The sequence below is a fragment of the Triplophysa dalaica genome, chromosome 4 (assembly GCF_015846415.1).
Source record: "Triplophysa dalaica isolate WHDGS20190420 chromosome 4, ASM1584641v1, whole genome shotgun sequence".
NCBI classification, from domain to species: Eukaryota; Metazoa; Chordata; class Actinopteri; order Cypriniformes; family Nemacheilidae; genus Triplophysa; species Triplophysa dalaica.
Window position 1 is genome coordinate 13,325,014 of NC_079545.1, and position 16,667 is coordinate 13,341,680.

Here is a 16,667-nt window from a genome sequence, read left to right on the forward strand (position 1 = left end):
ATAAACACACAACTTAGTGTATACTACACTTAACTACAACATGATGATCGTATAAAAACACAACGTAGTGTATACTACACTTAACTACAACATACTGATCATATAAACACACAACTTAGTGTATACTACACTTAACTACAACATGCTGATCGTATAAAAACACAACGTAGTGTATACTACACTTAACTACATCATACTGATTGTATAAACACACAACTTAGTGTATACTACACTTAACTACATCATACTGATTGTATAAAAACACAACACAGTGTATATTATACTTAACTACAACATACTGATCATATAAAACACAACATAGTGTAAACTATACTTAACTACAACATACTGATCGTATAAAAACACAACACAGTGTATATTATACTTAACTACAACATGATGATCGTATTAAAACACAACGTGGTGTATACTACACTTAACTACATCATACTGATCATATAAACACACAACTTAGTGTATACTACACTTAACTACAACATGATGATCGTATAAAAACACAACGTAGTGTATACTACACTTAACTACAACATACTGATCATATAAACACACAACTTAGTGTATACTACACTTAACTACAACATGATGATCGTATTAAAACACAACTTGGTGTATACTACACTTAACTACATCATACTGATCATATAAACACACAACTTAGTGTATACTACACTTAACTACAACATGATGATCGTATAAAAACACAACGTAGTGTATACTACACTTAACTACAACATACTGATCATATAAACACACAACTTAGTGTATACTACACTTAACTACAACATGCTGATCGTATAAAAACACAACGTAGTGTATACTACACTTAACTACATCATACTGATTGTATAAACACACAACTTAGTGTATACTACACTTAACTACATCGTACTGATCTGTATAAACACACAACTAGTGTATACTACACTTAACTACAACAAGACTGATCGTATAAAAACACAACGTAGTGTAAACTACACTTAACTACAACATACTGATCATATAAACACACAACTTAGTGTATACTACACTTAACTACAACATGCTGATCGTATAAAAACACAACGTAGTGTATACTACACTTAACTACATCATACTGATTGTATCAACACACAACTTAGTGTATACTACACTTAACTACATCATACTGATTGTATAAAAACACAACACAGTGTATATTATACTTAACTACAACAAACTGATCATATAAAACACAACATAGTGTAAACTATACTTAACTACAACATACTGATCGTATAAAAACACAACATAGTGTATACTACACAGATAAGTTTATTTTCAGGCACTACAAGTGGCCTAGTGAAGTATTTAATAATAATAATTGATGGTGTATAACGTGTGTGTGCAGGATGGAGATCAGGCAGTCTGTAAGATGAACAGTTTGGGCAGTAATCACTCCATCCCCAGCACTTCTGTGAGCACAGGCAGTCAGAGCAGCAGCGTCAACAGCCTGCAGGAGGTGCCGGATGACTCCTGCTCAGAGCTCCACCACGACTATGACAGCACCCTAGAGTCTTCCACACACCCCAAGAAGGTCTGAGACACGCTCAGTAACTCTCCCCATCCGATACTGTACTTCTCAACTGCTTACATTAGACATCTAACAGTAACAAAACATGTTTATTATACAAAATTAGAGTTCCATGATGTCCAAGACTTCCAAGATTTCAAAGTGCACTTTGAGGTCCTGTTTTCTATTTTCTCAGTATCGATTAAGAACCACAGGTCTATGACATATTTTCGGATGATTTTAAGTGTATTTAAAGATGAAGTGTGTCATATCTGCACCAAAATAACGCTTGATGATCTCCCGCTTGTCTGCCAGTGGGCGTCAAACAGCAATGGCGTGAGTTTAACTATCGAGATGGTCGAGATGCTCAAATAAGCAAGAATTTGATTGAGGTCTAGCATATCCTTTGATAACATTGTTCATTCGGCATATTAAACAGGGCTGTGATAAAGAGCCTTAAATGTTAACACCCCTACAACACATTATACTTACAAAAAGCCACAATAATGAAATGCTTGATGTTGAATATCAATGATGTTTTAAGACCGTGAGTGTGTTAGCATCGAACAGAGGTGTGAAACATCTCAGCTGATGCTACGAGAGAAACATGAAACTCCTCCTCTGGATGTCTCATGAGCTTTGAGCCTGGAGCTATTGTGGTGCTTCTAAATGCGGTTCTGTTATTGGTTTCGTGTGTGCAGAAATGCATGTACGCGATGTTAAATTGCATACATGCATTTCCTGTGGTAATAGTTTCCTGAGAATAGTTCATGAAAAATGAAACGCATGCTGCTTTCTTTTCAATGAAACACCAGTGTATGTATTCTTTAAGAATAATGATGTAGCTCTTCTCTTGCAATGACAGTTCATGTTAACTCATGGCTGTCGAGCTTGAAAAGGACATAAAAGTACGAATAATTAGGAGTTTTATGAGCCTTCTGTGCATATTTCTTCTTTTTTTCCCCATAAACGATTTGACATCATAAACTATCCCATTCGTTCTTCAGCGTTGATATTTGTTGACTTGAAATCATTTCGTCATTCGTTTTTAATTCTCTGCTTCTCTCAGGATCATCAGTACATTCGCGACGACCTTCCACATCGGGACCACCGCTCGGACTTGCGACCCTCCTCGTCGGACCGAGCCCAGGCTCACAACTATAAAAACCGCGAGCGCTTCGCCACCATCAAATCCGCCTCGCTGGTGAGGAAAAGAATGATATCATCACTACTTCATCCACCCTGTCATCCTCTAACCCCCCTCACATCTCTTTCTTTCATTCTTGGCCGTAAGACACTCAGCGGTCATTTGAGCTCTCTGTTTCTCTCTCTCTCTCCCAGTGGTCTCCTCCTTCTCTTCTTCCTGTTTAACTGCCTCTTTATTCTGGGGAGCAAAAAAAACTGGCCCCACTTTCTCCTTCACTCTCACGTCTGTTGTCAAGGCAACGTGATTCAGTCAATAGCCAGCTGCAGTCGTTGCACGAGTCATTGGTGTTTTTGTTGTAGTCTACTACTATTTGAAAATGTGGGCCCAACACAAAGGGATATTCCACAAGCCCTAAGGTGTCCGAAATATAACATCTGCATTTACAGGATGACGTAAGTCTACAAAGGATTCGCTTTGTGTGAAGATTTCATTATGCAATTACAAAACACTTGTGATACAACCACATTCAGTCTAATTGGTGTGTATGGAGCTCACGAGCAGGCATTGTAGTTGATCACAGTGTGCTTGGTTTAAATGATGTCACCTGTTTTGGGTTAGTTTTGCTGGAGCGTGAGCGCCCTCTAGGGCCAGACAAGCGTTGTGGACGTTGTCTGACAGTACAGACGATCATTTTTCATTCATTGTTCACAAAGGAGTTTGACTTAAACTGGGTTTTTGGGAATGGAGCATGGCAAAAACCAACTTTCAAAATCAGGGTTTTTTTTCTCGTTTGTAGTTATGTACAATAAAACTGATGATTTGATTTGTTTAATGTGGATTTTGTGTGTCGAATGAGACTCAAGAAGAAGGTCTATGCGGGAAAAGAGTCTCTCTTTGTGTTCGGTATGAAACGACAGGGAGGAGGGGTGAGCTGTAGAGAGGAAGTGAGAGAGGGGTAAACATTGATAAGGAAGACGTACTTGATTATTTGATCATTTAATAAAAGTATAACAAAACTATATTGGCATAAAAAATACGTGAGCCTTTGTAGCATCTTACGGGATGTAATATGCTCAAGTTGTGCGAACAAGATTTTAAATGGCTGTAAATATAAACTAATGTCTGACAGAGATTAGTCACGTTTTCTCTTCGCTTTTGATAGCTATTTTATTTAGTTTCTTGCTCACGTTTTTGCACCCTTGAATTACCCTGCTGTGTATAGTTTCTACAGTAGTGGCTCAATATCAGGTCAATAGCATATTTTACAATATTTGCTGGTAAATTTAACTCAGATTACATAAATAACAAACAAAAGTACATCATTTTTCATTCGTTGTTAACAAAGGAGTTTGACTTCAGTATGATTATATGTAATGTAATCTTTTATCATTTTGAACCTGTATTACTTTCTTTCTTCTGCAGAAAATATTTTGAAGAAAATTGGAAACTGAACAATGGCGGTACTCATTAGCGTAATTTTCTGTCTAAACAATAGAATTAAATGGGTACCGCCATTGTTAGAAGTAAATGTCATGCATGTTAAAAATGACAAGAGATTGAGAAAATTATGACGTGTGAACTATACGTTTTAAGGCATTTATTGGCCATTATGATTTGGCAAAAGGCAAACTATACAGCCTATCAGGGTTTAATGAAAGAAACAAAACAATAAAATGAAAAAGCTGGAATAAAAAGCTTTCCTGTAGCTCAGTGCTAGAGCATTGCGTTAACAACGCAAGGTTGTGGGTTCGTCCCCAGGGGATTACAAATAGCTATGTAAAATGTATAGAATAATTCAATGTAAGTCGCTGTGGATAAAAGCGTCTGCCAAATGCCTAAATGTAGATGTAAATGTAAAATAAAATTATAATAGATAAACAAGAATCACAGGAATTAACAGATAAAAGGAATGGAGTATACATTTACTGAAGTCATTCTCCTGGCTAATGCTTTGTGACTGTGTTAGTCCCATGAAAACTATGCATCCATTTTTTTATCTTGGTAACACTTTACAAAAAAGTTGTATTTGTTAACAATTGGTTAATGCATTAGCTGACATGAACTAACAATGAACAATATTCTTGAGCATTTATTAATCTTTGTTCATATTAATTTCACCATTTACTAATACATGTTTAAAATCAAACATTGTAACTGTTTACATTAGTCAATGCACAATGAACTAACACAAACATCTGTATTGACATGGATTTATCTTCGTTATTAATGCTGTTAGTTTGCTGGTAAATGCATTTACTAAGGTTAACAAATACCTTATTGTAAATAAATTCATTTATTGATACAAATATCTTTAGTAACATAAAAACAGAATTTAATACAGAGTGAAGACATTTATAGTCCGACATGACTTTTGTCCACTACTGTACATAGGCAGAATCCCAGTATGGATGCTCTTCATAGGCTCTGCGCTTCACAAATATTGTGTTTTAACATGTTTTTATATTAAATTTAATGAATGAAGATTATTTATATTTACCATTTCTCTCTGCTTGTCTGCAATCTTGGATCATTTTTTAACTTCTCAAAGGCATTCTGGGGTAGCTTCATGCTTTACTATGTGAAGGATAGCTCTCAAGGACGTTGTTTAAGAATTATGTTTTTTTCATAAGGCAACATTAATTTTTCTGTTTGCCATTTTTTGGGAATCGCCTGCGTGTTAGGAAAAGGTATATTGTGCCTTAAAATGCTCAATTAAATATTTTCTGTCCAAAACCGATGCTACTTAATTTTGTCCATCTAATTATGTTTTATCTAAAGTTAAATTGTAGCTTATTTGATCATAAATATAAACGTCTAATTCTATTTTCACTTGCCACCAGAGCTTGTATCTAGCCCTATCACATTCCCCTTTGGTGTGGCCGATGGGGGCATATGGACAGAAAGCGATTTGGAAACTGTGGTTACAGTGGTGCTACTGATTCGGGCGATTAGGAAATTTCCCCCTTCAACATGCGTCTCATGTGACCGGCCTACTAAATGCTGCTTATCCCGCGTGCAGGGCCAGGCCTCTACTGAGGACCTCTTTCATTCCCTGCGCACCTGCGAGGAGAGAAGAGAGCAGTGTTCAGCGTCTCTCTGTATCTCCCTCTCTCTCTTTCTCTCGGTGGGTTTTGAGCGAGTGCTTTTGGGGGATGTAGTGCAGGCGACTCTCAATGTTCTCGCGGGTGGTCAACTTCGCCAACATGTTTGGCTTGAGGAGTTCAGGTGGGAGTTACGAGAAACTCAACGAACAGTTTGATCTGGACACGCCTTTTTTTCAGGTTTGTTCGGGGGTTCAGACGGAATGGGGGGTGGGATTTCATCTTTAGTTTGTTTGCGCATCAACAACAGTAATGCCACTATGTACCTTTCAGAGCTAGAGAGAATTGATGCAATGTTCATTTTTATCATCTGTATGCTTTTATTTCCTTTATAACCATCTCAACTTTTGTTTCATATATTCCCTTTACAAACTTCCCGAACGTTTCTCGTCACCCTCACTTAATCGCCCTTCTGTCCATCCAGGTGACACGTCAGATCCATGAGCACGAGCAGGAAAATGAGCTCCGGGAGCAGATGTCGGGATACAAGCGCATGCGACGACAGCACCAGAAGCAGCTCATCGCTCTGGAGAACAAACTGAAAGCGGAGATGGACGAGCACCGACTGAAGCTCCAGAAAGAGCTGGAGACCCACGCCAACAATGCCTTCATCGAGCTGGAGAAACTGGCCAAGAAACACGCCATTCAGACGGACAAAGAAGTGGGTGATCTTTCTACTTCTGCTCAATTCATAATGAAACGAGGGAACATTCTCAAAGCTCTTGCAGTAATAAGTTACTAGCCAATCTAAGTACCCTGAACTTTGTGTGGTTTGTGTGCTGTATTTATTTTTGCTAGGCATTAAACCGGCTGCTAAAACATTAATGTTCATGTAAATGAGTTACTTTGATCTGATGTAGAAAAAAATAGGGGAACCTGAGAGAGACAGCTCTCAGAAATTTTCAAGTAAATTATATAAAAAAAATCAATAGCTCAGTTGTGAATATTAATCCAGCAATGATAAAATGTATGATCCATGAAAGCCTGGATGTGAAACATCTGTTAGGCTATGTTCACATTTTTTTTAAAGAAAAAGTTGACAATGCCACTTTTTAGTATAAAGAAAAGCTTGCAGCGTTGTGGTTACAAATAGCACCCGGCAATGTTCAGAGAGCAGCATTTGTGCACAAAGGCAGCTCAGAGAGACAGGCTTCATAGGCAGCGTAACAGAATTATTTTTGAATTATAAACAGAGAGCGATAACTGATCACATATTTTAAAACTACAATACTAATTTCTCCATAGAAATGCAATCAAAAGTTAATAAAAGCGAAAATTAAACTTACATTTATACAAAGCTATGCCCCAAAACGCATTTTTTCTCGACCAATCATCTCACTCACATGTTGTTATGGAAACAACAGGTCTCAATACTCGCTTGTCATCAACTTTTTTCAACTGAAGTATCTGCAGTGAGCTACAGAAAAAGACGCCAGCACTGGCGCTTGAAAAAGTGCTCAGGACTTTTTTGAAAATATGCTTTACTCAAAGGGATTATAATGTAAAACAGACGCTAGCATCTTCAAAACAGAAGTCAAGAGTGAACATAGCCTTATCCTACAGTATGTTCTGTATCACTTCTTAACACCTATAGCAGACAAATGTTAACCCGTCTGGTTTTCTTCTAAAATGGAAACGGATTGCTTAAACCTGAATGTTTGTTGGATTAATGTCATTTTTAAAATGTCTCAGAAACATTTAGATTATGATAAAAGGGATGATGTACTATATTGTGTCTATAGCACATCGTACATAACAGGATTTACATGATAAACATGTAAATAGCCAAGGGATGCACACTTATCATTCATGGTTCTTATGTTGATCATGTTGCGTCTTTACTGTGTATTAATACTAACAGTCATATAATAAAAGTAGTTAACAGTGTATTGGTGATTGTGTGTTGTTCAGATGAAAACTCTGTCGGCGGATGAGAAGAAGTTCCAGCAGCAGATCATGGCCCAGCAGAAGAAAGAGCTCACCACCTTCCTGGATAACCAGAAGAAACTGTACAAAATGTGCAAGGAGAAAATCAAAGAGGTTCTTTTTTTGTCACTCCTATTCAACGTAGTCAAATTGTGTTGCTATAGTGTTAGATACTAAAGTTGATTTGGATAAAAGCATCAGCCAAAAGCGAATAGTACATGTAATCAAAATCCACCCTTTAAGAAAGAGGATAGTTCACCCTGAAATAAAATTGTCATTATAGATTTACCCTCACATTGTATAAAACTAGGGCTGTCAAACGATTAATCGTGATTAATCGCATCCAGAATAAAAGTTTGTGTTTACATAATATATGTCTGTGCAATGTGCGTATTCGTTTTGTATTTATAAATGGGTGAGTTTATTTATGAGGGTGAATTTCCTTTGTCTGTCATACAGTTTAGAGTTTCGCAATTTAATTTATTACTGATTAATAGATTATTCTTTTTGTTTATGTTTTTCACTCATCATCACAATATACTGTGATATACGTACTCCTGTGAGGAGTAAACTGGACATAATAGTCTATGCAAAAAGAACTTGCTGTTTTTGAAATCTCATTAGAGTTATATCTGTTTATGTGCGTCTCTGTCCAGGAAATGAGTGAAGACCACAGTACACCTAAGAAAGAGAAACAGGAAAGGCTGTCAAAGCACAAGGAGAACATCCAGCACTCTCAGGCAGAAGAAGAGGCTCAGCTTCTGGGTCAACAGAGGTCTTTCTATGACAGAAACTGCAGAGCCTTCAAACGCAAAATTATAATCAAGAGACACGAGTTCGAGCAGGAGCAGTTACGAGAGGTGCGTATCAATCAGAAAACTGTTTTTTTTAACATGAAAATGAAACATTTTCTCGTACCTTCAATTAATCTGATTTGAAATAAGAAACACAGCAATGTGCTAATCTGTTAATCTACTTTAAAATGCAGGGAGCATTTGGGGTCTTTATTATATAAATTCTTAAGAGTAATTTTTTTAAGTCCTACTTTGGTTTATGGAGTATCTAACAACAAGTTTACATACATACACAGTGTATAAACACTTTCACATTTTCAATTAATAGGAAAGTTATTATTATCTCACTTCTTGACTGACTCTTAAATGATTCGTTCGGCGATTCATCTGTCTAATCCCCTCCTTCTGTCAGCCTACTGTGATCTGATTGGTCAGATGGTCTAGTCAGCTGTGATTGGTCTACCGTGTGCAATGTCGCAAATGGAATGTAGGGGGGCATTACACAGAGTGATGCAAATCTGACCCGGTACTGAACTTTGAAGACAGACGACTCGTTCACGCGATTCAGAGTCGATTCCTTTTTTCCCAAGCCAATAACTTTGTTATTCGTTCACTTTCGGCTTTACAACTTGGTAGACCGCTTACATTCACACAGCAACATTACACACGAAATTTTAAGAACATTGTAATAGTTACTCTTTAAATGAGTCGAAACCAACATGACTGTTGCTATACAGATATCTTTATGTTAGAACTTTATTTAAATCCCAAACATAATTTATTACATATAAATCCCAAAAATAATTTATTACATTTCAGCGTTGCTGTGTGTTTGTAAAAATGATAGTTCCCTGGAAAGCAACCACCTTGTAGCCACCCAAAACATGCTAGCAACCACAAAGAAAAAAATCACAACACGCGTTGACTTGATAATAACACTGTCTTCCATTATGGCGATCAGGAGTTGAATAAGAAGAAGACGCAGAAGGAAATGGAACATGCCATGTTAATCAGACAGGACGAGTCGACCCAAGAGCTCGAGCATCGGCAGCTGAAGACCCTACAAAAAGTCCGCATGGACCTGATCCGGCTGCAGCACCAGACAGAGCTGGAGAACCAGATCGAATACAACAATCGACGAGAACGAGAACTGCACAGAAAACACGTGCTTGAACTACGGCAACAGCCTAAGAACCTCAAGGTAAAACCAAGATTAATTTTTTTATTGTGAAATTATTGTAGATGAAGCCATATTTTGAGAGTCATTTTTTTAACTATACATTGCTTATACTTTCACACATTGCTACATTCTAACTTATAAAGCCGTTTGCTTAATCATTTGCTGAAAAGCACCATTCATTTTTGCTAAGCCCTGTAGCTCAACAGCTCAAGATTCCCAGGAAATAAAATGTACAGATTAATCAACTATGGATAAACTGAATCAACTAGTGATGAATTAATACACTGGTTTCTCCTGCAGGCTATGGAGCTCCAGATAAAGAAGCAGTTTCAGGATACGTGTAAAGTCCAGACCAAACAGTACAAGGCACTGAGGCACCATCAGCTGGAGGTCACCCCTAAAAGTGAGCACAAGACTGTGCTGAAAGCCCTTAAGGACGAGCAGACGCGCAAACTGGCCATCCTGGCCGAGCAGTATGAGCAGAGCATCAATGAGATGATGGCTTCACAAGCCGTGAGTAATTTATTATCTTGAATGCACTTCATCATCAGAGCCAAAACGAGCATCACGTACAGTGTGTTCATTATTTGATTTATTAGAGCTGTCAACTGATTAATCGCGATTAATCGCATCCAGAATAAAAGTTTGTGTTTACATAATATAGGTCTGTTTACCGTGCATGTAATTTTTTATTTATAAATGCCTACACATACACAGGAAATATTTTTTGTATTTATTTTAACCAATAATTAAAACAATTTTATATTTATGTGAATTCATTTCTATATTTTGTTTTTCTGAAACATATGCATGCATGTATGTATATGTGCTTATAGATTCAAAATAAAAACGCACAGTAAACAGACATATATTATGTAAACAAAAACTTTTATTTTGGATGCGATTAATCACGATTAATGGTTTGACAGCCCTCATGTTTTAGACGGTAAACTTTTTAACATGCAGGTATGAAAAAAACACTTTCCTCCCTGTGTGGCGGTAACCGTAGAGAAGTTGCTTTGAAAGTGTATTTACATTTTCATTTACGAATCTAAAGTAATAATACGTTTCTTTTTTCTTAAGATTTTTGTGGATTAATAGAGAAACTTGACAATAGTGTTTTACTGTAAATTATTTAGGTAAATATGGTTCATTTACAAAATTGGTTAGGATCAAAATTGGTAACATGTAGCCTTCTTTGGAAAATCTATTGTTTTGGTAAAGATGCAATCTGTAACGTTGCCTCCACACTGTCTGGCTTTAAAATATAAAATCACAGGTTACTTTACAGTTTTCTTATCATGGAATGATGTCAAACTGACAACCTGCAAAATCGTACATTAACTGCCAACTTATACATTATTGGGTCAAAGACGTTAAGTTGTCCGCATCAAAAGAAATGTACAAAGTAGTTTTGTGTCCATAGAAAACACATTAAATGTAAGTAAAATGTCTACTATATGGTTTCAACCAAGTTTTTTTGGAGAATAAAATGTCAAAATATGGTTGAAATAATGATTCTTTGTCATTCAGTGTAACACAATATTTATGTACAAATTCAAACAACATGCTTATCTTGATATATTAAAATGTATGACATTTTATTGTGTTTTAAATGAGTAAAAAAATCTTATTGTCAAATGATTGTGGCAAATTAAAATAAATGTAAAATTCCAACTAATTAGCATTTGGTATGAAAGTAATTATTCTTTTAATGTCATAAATAGATTTTTGTTGTAAATATGCCTGACAAGATTGTTACACTGAATTAAATTTTAGTGGGCGTCTTCTGTAAATCAGGGAAAAATTTACGATATTTATTTTTTGCTCAGAAAAACTAAAACAAAGATGCAATTGAATTAAACTGATTTTGTTTTAAACAACAACAATTAAAAGCAGTATCACACTTATTGATATTATGTTAAACTCATTTTCGTCTTAGACCCTGTTATAAACTTACCACTGGGAATCAAGACTTTGCGTTTTCATGTACTTTGATGGCCTCCTGTTTGGAATTCAGATCTCAGCCTAGTGTCAGTATAAGAGGGCCATTGATGGTTCACTGGGACTGTGTTTTTTTTGTGTCGGCTAACCTGACGTACGCTCGTGTGTGTGATTTGTGTGTAGCTGCGTCTGGATGAGGCTCAGGAGGCCGAGTGCCAGGCTCTAAGACAACAGCTGCAGCAGGAGATGGAGTTGCTCAACGCCTACCAGAGCAAAATCAAGATCCAGACCGAAGCCCAACACGAGCGTGAGCAGCAGAAACTGGAGCAGAAAGTCTCGCTGCGTCGAGCACATCTGGAGCAAAAGGTCCAGTGTTGTTATTATTCTCTTATACATCCACACACAGCAAATGAACAGAATACTTTTCACCAATTGCAGTTAACTAAAACATCTAAACAAAATTTTAGCTAATACCCTTTAACTCTAATTATATTTTTCAAAAGAAGTTCTTAGTCTTCTACATGTTAAATACATGTCTTGACTAATAATAAATGAAGAGTTTATTTACAAAAAAACGGATTCCTTTACATTTTCAAAGCAAGTCATGTTTCATTGTTTTTGTTGTCTTTTATTGTGTTAGTTAGCTGTATCTTTTTGAATTATTACTACTTAAACAAAACAACCCAACTGCTATTTAATTGGGTATTACTTGGAATGCACAATCCTTTGTTTAAAACATTTTTGAAAAATCTGTTATGCAAATGAACTCAAATATTTTAATCGATCAAGATAGAAATAGAGACAATTGCATTGCCACAGGATTGTTTTTTTAAATGCCTAGAGATTGCTCTTTTTTCTTTTAGTTGTGCTTGATTTGAGTTTCAACTTCGTCTTGGATGTTTCCTGTAAAATTGCTTGAGAAATAAAGAAATTGAAACAAATAAGACAATTTTTCAAATACCTGAAGGGTATAAAAATGAATTTATATTGAAATCTTCAATAATATTGACTTGACCAATCTGAGCTCAATTTGTGACATTAAGATCTCATCTGAAACTCTGTTGAGGACATTTGTAAAATTTCTGGGCTCTTAGGAGAAATATCTGAGATGCTGGAGACACAGGCAAAGTTTGCTTTCCATTTGCTCTCAATTTATTTTCATTCATATCTAGAAATAATTGAGAGTACAGAGATCTCATCTGTTCTATAACTAATCATTAACAAATGACGACAAAAGGTTTATTACAAAATCAGCTTAAAGGTCTTTGAAACGAAACGGAACTAACACAGACCGAAATCACAACACCAGTACTGTATTGTGGAATAAAATAGTGTCTAGTTATGTGTCTAGAGTCTAAGTGTCTAGAGTCTAGTTGTCTAGGATTTGGATTAATAGCCAAAACATTTAATCCAATTTACCTCTAGCATATTATCCTGGTAACATGTTTTAAATTCTTAAATCATTTAGTTTTCATGTCAGATGATTTGACATGCTTTAATCTTGTTCTCAGATTGAGGAGGAGCTGGCTTCTCTTCAGAAGGAGCGCACTGACAGAATCAAATACCTGCTAGACCGCCAGGAGCGCGAAATCGACGCCTTTGACATGGAAAGCCTTCGAATGGGTTTCAATAACTTGGGTGCTTTGGACTACCCTAAAGATGACTACAGATGAGACCCTAACACTCCACCATCCTCCCACCCATCCACTTTTATAGAACAAATCTGCTGTTTTTGCTACTGACAGACCCAGCGCTCCTCTGGGCTGGCGTTTGCACAGGCCTTACGTATTTGGGGCGGCCTCTTCCGGACACGTCATGGGATGACATGCTGGAAAATGTCCTCAGTTGTCTCTTTATATATATATATCAATATTATATGAGGCGGTTGAACCCGTCACAGTGTTGATGTCAATGTTTTCTCTTGCAATGATAACACTCGTGTGACTAAAATTAAAGTATAGAGATTTCAAGAGATAAGCAATACACGTGGGCGGTTTTGTATTGCGACTTTTAATCCAGATTCAAATGCACAGATGTTTTTATTTGCTTCTTTTGTTTGACAGGCTGTGTGATTTAAGATTTTTTTTAGTTTTTCAGCCTCCTGCCTATTGCTGCTTGAATCTCTATTTGGTATTTATTCACCAAGAAAATTAAAAAGTAACTTTTATTAGGTATTGAAGAAATTTGATAAAGTTTGCATATTAAAACAATGTACATATTTGATAGTTGCATCTGTGACTCTTATGGTAATTTAATCTGTTTTTTTTGGGGGGAGAACCCGCTGCATTCATACGCACCGTGACCATACCGTTATTCACCTTGACCGAGGTACAAAATGTGAATAATACATATGTGAATCCTAACTCGTGGCACAAAGGGCTGAAGGGGAAGGGACATGTATTTTGTGTATAGAAGGCTTTATGGAGAACTTTTACTTATTTTCCTATTGCATTTTAACTGAATTTCAATGTCTTTTTATATATACACATACATATAAATATATAATAAATGGTTTGTTACTCCTCCAGTCACTGGTGAAATTGTCTCGATGGCCTCATACGCTGATTTCATGATCCAGGTTTTTGTGCGGTTCGCGGCATCTTCTCCAACTGTGTATTTTCTTCAAGTCAAATTTATGAATAAAACGCTTTACTGTCGCATGCACTTTACATTTGTTTTCAGGTAAAAGGCATGATTCTGTCAGAGCTTTTAAATATATTTGTAAATAAAGTGCTCATCACACAAGCATCGTCTCTCTAAAGTCTGATTTTATTTTCTCGTACGATAACAAATACAAAGAGTTTAAGGTGCAGCCAGATAAATGTTAGACCTGAATCTAAAATGATAGGTGTGAAATTTAGAACTTCCTTGTCAGCATTTTTTAATTGAAGGCAGGCCAACACCTCTTGTGTGTGTAAATAAAGGAAGGCATTGACTGAAACTATATTTGCGCTGACAGTCATTACAGAAGATGCACGAATTACACATCACATTTTTTTTAGCTTTATTCCGTTCAACAACAAAATCAAATCTGAACTAAGGCTTCATTTCAAAAACAAAATCCAAAACTGAACTAAGTCGAGCTCAAGATGGGCACTATTTGCCAGCCAGCTGTTCGTAAGACTTTGGGGACGTAGTCGTCCCACTCTGCTTGGTAGCAAGACCCTGCAATTGGAGCGCCTAGGTCATACTTCTTCCGGAAGCTTTGTATCTTGAATTTCCCACGGTTGTCTCCAGAGCGATTGGTGAGAACTGTTTCGGTACAGCTCATAGTGCCCGACTGCTCGTAAACCAGCCACACGTATCGATGGAGACCTGCAGAAGGGCATTTGTGAGAATGAATCACCACAGATGCCCAGGATGACGTTATTATTTAAAGCAAGTCTTACCTGTTCCTTTTGGAGGTCCTGAACCAACATAGTCCGACATAACACATCCACTGGAGATGTCGTTTCCTTTTATGTTGACAACAATGAAATGGTGCCACTCCCTGTAATTAAAATTGTATTTACGAGATGTAAAATGGCCTTGATTCAAATACAGTCTAAAATGAAAAACAGATGATGCCTCTTGTGTACTTAAGCAAACTTGTTTTTTGACGCATGAGCATGTTTATTAGTTCTTCTGTAATGACTAGTTATTGAAAGTGCAGTGTACCGGAATTTTGGGTCTTTTCGGCTGGGTGCATCTGGATCGGTCAGGGCCAAGGTGTACAGCTTGCTGGGGTCACATCCCTCCCACTCGATTGATGTGGGGCAGTTCTGCACCTGCAAAACAAAAGTGAAACAATTCCAGGACAAGTGATGAAAAATAAGTGAACTTTCAGAGCAGACATGTATAAAATACGTGCACAATATAAATGTCACGTTTTACACAACATATTTTCAATAGTAAATTAATTTAATAATTGCTTGCAGAAACCTTGACTGGATATTTTAATATTTACTACACGCAAGGTCATTTTTTTAGAACAACTAGTATCTATTTGATGCGTATTTTGCAACTTTGTTCATCATTGAGATCACTTGTAGTTTTAAGAAAAGTGATGAATATGTTTGGCATGATTTCTCCGATGTTATTCCGAAATAAGCTCCCTGTCCTGTTTAAGAATGAGTCCCAAATTCTGTTTAAAGATTACGAATTGTGCAAGTTTTGAAAGAGAGACCACGTGATGGTGAAATGTAAGGTCTAGACCAGGGCTATTCAAATCTTACCCTGGAGGGCCGGAGCACTGCAGAGTTTAGATCCAACCCTGATCAAACTTGCACACCTGTGATTTTCTAGCGATACTGAACAGCTTGATTAGCTTGCTCAGGTGTGTTTGATCAGGGCTGGAGCAAAACTCTGCAGTGCTCCGGCCCTCCAGGGTAAGATTTGAATAGCCCTGGTCTAGACAGATGCAACTTTGGCTGCATGTTCATGCGCATGACATTACCCATGCGTCTCCCTTATATAACAACAAACTGCGTTTACAATGTCTGTAGGCAAGTGCAACATTATGACACTTCCTATTATCTTATCGATATATACTGCAAACCCGTTTGAGCTAAATCATGCGTGGAGCAGAAACATCTGCTAGGCTAGACATAGTGGCCTAAGTTCTGCATGCGCGTGCAGTGAGTTCTGACCTGAGTGGGCGTCAGCACTTTCCCGAGAGCGTCGATTTCCAGAGAGCCGTATTTTACAATAAGAGGTTTTGCTGGTTTTTCCTCCACCTCTGTGAGGGCTAGAGAACCTGTCCATTCATTGATATCCACAGGCATGATGACTAACTCGAAATAACGATACAACAACAAATGCAGTGAATCTGTCTCCCCCTATAGTTTATTGCGATAGTCGACTAAAATGTGTGCTCAGTGGCTTAGCCAATCACCTTGCTGCAACTAACAATATGCCCAAATTTGATTGGTCAGACCGCCTGTCTGTGTTGTTTTACTCCTCCTCTTAATTATAAGAAGAAATAAAAAATCCCAAAGGTGCACACATATTAACAAAAAATAATAATAATGATAATTTGCAAAAATAG

The 16,667-nt window shown here is 37.0% G+C and overlaps 2 protein-coding genes across 3 annotated transcripts in view; one reads left to right on the forward strand and one right to left on the reverse strand.

The window, feature by feature from the left end:
* Positions 1-14,376, forward strand: part of taok3a (TAO kinase 3a) — a 61,480-nt gene extending 47,104 nt beyond the window's left edge. For both annotated transcript variants that reach the window (XM_056744904.1, XM_056744905.1), the window contains exons 12-20: positions 1,388-1,573; positions 2,619-2,753; positions 6,222-6,458; positions 7,709-7,837; positions 8,380-8,583; positions 9,479-9,718; positions 9,998-10,210; positions 11,825-12,007; positions 13,153-14,376. In XM_056744904.1, the coding sequence (XP_056600882.1) occupies positions 1,388-1,573; positions 2,619-2,753; positions 6,222-6,458; positions 7,709-7,837; positions 8,380-8,583; positions 9,479-9,718; positions 9,998-10,210; positions 11,825-12,007; positions 13,153-13,314 (1,689 nt within the window). In that variant the 3' untranslated portion in view covers positions 13,315-14,376. The remainder of the gene's footprint in view (positions 1-1,387; positions 1,574-2,618; positions 2,754-6,221; positions 6,459-7,708; positions 7,838-8,379; positions 8,584-9,478; positions 9,719-9,997; positions 10,211-11,824; positions 12,008-13,152) is intronic.
* A 15-nt stretch (positions 14,377-14,391) lies between these two features.
* On the reverse strand, positions 14,392-16,484 carry pebp1 (phosphatidylethanolamine binding protein 1). The gene is given in 5 exon segments (XM_056744909.1): positions 14,392-14,761; positions 14,763-14,956; positions 15,031-15,131; positions 15,299-15,408; positions 16,270-16,484. Coding segments are annotated over 5 exon segments (564 nt in total). The 5' UTR covers positions 16,405-16,484; the 3' UTR covers positions 14,392-14,737.
* Positions 16,485-16,667: the final 183 nt, after the last annotated feature.